Source organism: Pollachius pollachius (genome assembly GCF_949987615.1).
Source record: "Pollachius pollachius genome assembly, chromosome: 3".
Taxonomy (NCBI): Eukaryota; Metazoa; Chordata; class Actinopteri; order Gadiformes; family Gadidae; genus Pollachius; species Pollachius pollachius.
Window position 1 is genome coordinate 23,945,650 of NC_136936.1, and position 4,394 is coordinate 23,950,043.

At 47.3% G+C, this 4,394-nt stretch overlaps 1 protein-coding gene across 1 annotated transcript in view; it reads right to left on the reverse strand.

Annotated features, from left to right (window-relative positions):
• Positions 1-3,373, reverse strand: part of LOC307072614 (clathrin heavy chain 1) — a 34,311-nt gene extending 30,938 nt beyond the window's left edge. Inside the window, exons 1-2 of the mRNA XM_079731983.1 lie at positions 3,039-3,373; positions 1,597-1,804 (exon numbers count right to left, since the gene is read on the reverse strand). Of these exons, the coding sequence (XP_079588109.1) occupies positions 1,597-1,804; positions 3,039-3,080 (250 nt within the window). The 5' untranslated portion in view covers positions 3,081-3,373. The remainder of the gene's footprint in view (positions 1-1,596; positions 1,805-3,038) is intronic.
• Between the last annotated feature and the right edge of the window lie 1,021 nt (positions 3,374-4,394).

The following is a 4,394-nucleotide window of genomic DNA, read 5'->3' on the forward strand; positions in this document are numbered from 1 at the left end:
ATGGCGAGGAGCACACAGCCTTTAGCCGTGTTCTGTAAATATTCTAGAACACACAGGAGTCCTGGAGCTCTATATCTAAATTATATCATATTATACATAGATATCTATATCATATAATATATATTATCACGGCCAAAAGCTGTGTGAGCCTCCAGACAATATTATGAATCTCAAACGACGCGTCGGGTTCTCGACGTCTCTGGTTCTTCCACGTCCACATCAATCTGAAGTAGACTGAACCACGACATGGAGGAGAAAGGAATTGTTACCCGCGGTTGCCTCCCGCCGGAACCTCGCTGCCGAGGGACCACCGCCTAGGCAGCGGTCAGCGCTTAGGCACCACCGCCTCCACGAGGCGGTGGTCCCTCGGCAGCGGGAAGCGGGGCTCAAGCGGGAGACATTCACGCCCAACAATCCCTTTCTCCTCCATGTCGTGGTTCATGGACTTCAGGGAGTCAACGCCAAAGTTCCTTTCCCCCAATCCATTCTCAACCATAGCTGAGATAACCCCCACTACGAGTCTTATTGTGGAAATACCAGCGACGAGAGTCCGACGTGTTATGCGCCATAACACCAACAGCAGAACGGTTATCCAAATAACAAGGAAGTGTACAACACTTGCGTTACAGTCCTGGAGCTCTACATCTTAATAATATCATATTATACATAGGTATCTATATCATATAATTTATATTATCACGGCCAAAAGCTATGTGCGCCTCCAGACGATATTATGAATCACAAACAACTTTGTCGGGTTCTCCGACGTCTCTGGTTCTTTCACATCAATCTGAAGTAGACTGAACCACCCGCTGCCTGCTGCCTGCTGCCGGGCGGTGGTGCTTTGAGGCGGTTGAGCCTCGCGGCAACCGGCGGCAGGCAGCATGTTGCAGTTCATGTACTTCAGGGAGTCAAAGCCAAAGTTCCTTTCCCCCAATTCCTTCTCAACCATGGCTGAGATAACAATCTCGTTGTAGAAATACAAGAGACGTCAAAGAACCGACGTGTTATGCGCCATAATACCAACAGCAAACACTTGCGTTAGAGTGTGTGTAATTACACACACACACACGTGGCGCTCGCACGGTCGTGTCTTATTGGTGGGCCAAATTCTCTGGGCGGGCAAGGCAAAGAAAGGGGAGGAGCTTAGATCCTTTATGACGACATATGGGACCACATTCCAAACTGGCGCGCTTGAGCCTCCGTTTTTTAAAAGGCGAACAGAACACCTAGTGCTCGTTTTACACCGAACGCAATGTTTTATCCATTGGGGTACCATAGGCAGGCTAGGGGAACTCATATTTATGTTAGAAAACCTCATAAAGTGAAATTTTCATGCCATGGGCCCTTTAAATTATTTACTAAATGTTGATCGATGATTTGGCCTGCATATGAACACCAAAATGAGAAGCCAACACACAACTCCATCAACCAATCAACAAACATAGTTTACACAATCGGCCTGAAACATTAGGCACAGGGAACGACAAAGTTCACAAATTAAAACCCTATTATTTTTGTTTAGCTGTGTAGATTCAGTCATTCACTCATAGATATGTAGTTCACTCATGCCGAGAACTGGTGCAAAAGGCTTACCTTTAAGGGCGATCACTTTACTGGCTGGATTCATGATCGCGCTGTCTGCAGAGATGGGTCTGCGGATGGGAGTGTTGGGGTCGGCCATGTCAATAATAACCACTTGGGCCTGTTCGCCCACCTTCTCTCTGATGCAAATGAATTTATCCGACTCCATGGTCAGAGTGCTGAACCCGATGTTGGCTGGGTTGATCCCAAGGTTCTGCAGCTGAGGGAGGCACAGAAGGCAATATACCAGGTGAGCACAAGTTATTCGAGTTTCAGGGGACCATGTATTGAGTTCAAACCAACCCGTTGAAGGTAGACTTGACTAAAGAAGATAAAATACAAGTTAAGTATAGTCCCAAAACTCCAAATAAAATATTGTAATAAAATAAATAAAAAGGGGATTGAAAAACCAAAAGGAAATGCGTCAGATGATACTAACATAGTACTGCCATTATATACCTTATGGTATAACCGTCTCTGACGTTAGAAATAGGGGTGTGCGAGCGTACCGGAACGAGCACCTTTTCTTTTTATACACAAAAAAGCGGTGCAGGAATGACACTTTGCATGATTGAGTCAATGGAATAAATACGTTACATATAAACTAACGGGTCGTGGGCTTAGTATGCATGGTCAATCAACATGGAGATTTCCGTGTGTGTGCAGACAATCTGCATCATCAGACCTGACGGTCTTCAGGATTAACGTGAACCCTCGTCTGCGCGGCGCGGGGGCGGCGCGCGCTGCGCCGCGCGTCGTGATGCTATTGTGTAACGTGATACATAAACACAACAATCACACCAACACAACCTCTAGTAAAGCTACAACAATCAACCGTATTAAGGGATGTGAATGATCCCTCGGGGAAGTCACTCACGAACGGGTGAGCTGTAGAGCTAACGTGCCCACAACACGTCTCGTCGTCTCAAGCAGGGCTCGGACCAGTCCCGTTACCACACGCACTGAAGGTCAAGGCGCCTAGCACGGTGATGTTACAGGAGATTACCTCGTTAGGGTACAACACCGGGTACCACCGGAGTTCATTAGGGTACAACCCCGGGTACCGTCGGACCTCGGGCATCACTGTGTAGCCCGAGGCGCTACCGTTGGCGGCTAGGCGCGCACCCCCCCCCCCCCCCCCCCCCCCCCCGCGCCGGGGAGGAGAGGTCATCCACCGCGGAGGAGGGAGTTGATATTCGGCGCTAGGGCTAGGGGTTAGGGGTAAGGGTTATCACCATCAGGCATCACCGTGTAGCCCAGGGCGCTACCGTTAGCGGCTAGGCACCCAGGTGGACGGGAGGTCATTCATCGCGGAGGAGGGTGTTGATGTTCGGCGCTAGCCGCGACTAGCTGCGAGCTGTCAGACCGCAACACAGGGCATGAGCGGGGGGATAACAAATCCTCTGGATCACAGTGAATAAACAAAAACAAGAAGCATCCCTTGTAGTTCCTACCTGCAGGTGCTCCTGGAAGCGGATAGGCAGTATTTGAGCCATGTTGCTTGAGTTTGGTCCCTCAATGGTGCTGATGTTGTAGCTCTACAGCTAGCTGAGAGTGGGAGTAGCTTAGCCGCGCTAGCTACGACCTCTCCTTATCTCTGTAGGTCGGAGCCAGGGAGGAGATAACGAAGCCGGATCAGGGCGGCAAAACGGAGTGTTTTTGAACGTTTGAAAAACAAATTCCGTTGTCAGAAATGTCAAATACGTCCCCCGGTCCGTGCGTTATATCCACCGCATCGGAGAGGAGCAGCGGCTACGGCGGCACAAGCTTTACTCCGAAAACCGCAATGGCGGCGGAAGCGGCGCAGAAGCTCTTCAGTCCGGAAGCCTCTCTGGGGACATCAGACTGGGAGGACGCACTGGGGCTGCTCTACCACCTTAGAACCCACTGGTTCATTCTGAATGCCTAAGACTGGGAGGACGCACTGGTGCTGCTCTACCACCTCAGAACCCACTGGTTCATTCAGAATGGTGCTGCTCTACCAACTAAGAACCCAATGGTTCACTCACAATGGTGCTGCTTTACCACCTTAGAAGCCACTGGTTAATTCATAATGTGTATCATTTTTTTTTTTATTTTTTTTTTAAAGCTGGATAGTTAAAGCTATTGGGTAAGCCTCTCGCACCCCATACTGCGCCTTTTTAGTAATTGAGGATATATAATTGGCCTACTGAATGTAGGCTAGTTCCTCACTCTCCCCTTCTAGAATGGCTGCCTAAACACTTGTCATGCGTCAGATTTTTGACAATAACCACGGATTGGGGTTGTATTATAGAGAACAAGGAACCCATTTAATTAATTGCCTAAAAATATATACATCACTAGGTTAATTGGCCATCCATGTAAGTCTGTATACAGAAAATAGGCTACACCACATCACACGAGTCATTTGGTAATAGATCATTAAACTTACAATACTTGAATATATCTATTTTTAAACATGGGTTGGAACTATAAGCCTTATTGCAGTTCATTAGGCGTGCAATACAATTAAAATCGAATGATGTAAGTGGTGGTATAGGCTGGCTATTGCTCGGAACAAAGTAGTGTTGGTGCAGGTTGGAATAACATGCCCACATAATATGTAATTGATTACAATGAATACAACTCATTATTTTTGAACAAATAATGCAAGATTTAATTGTATTATTTGGTCACAGGTCTTCCATACCATCGACTGGAGAAAAATCAACTCCATTGGCCTGTTGAGGTGCAGAAGTCCTGTCAGGATCCCATGCAGTTCCTGATGATCATTTTGTCTATTCGATTAGAAATACATTTTTCAAATTGAAAGAAAGACTCAACAATAA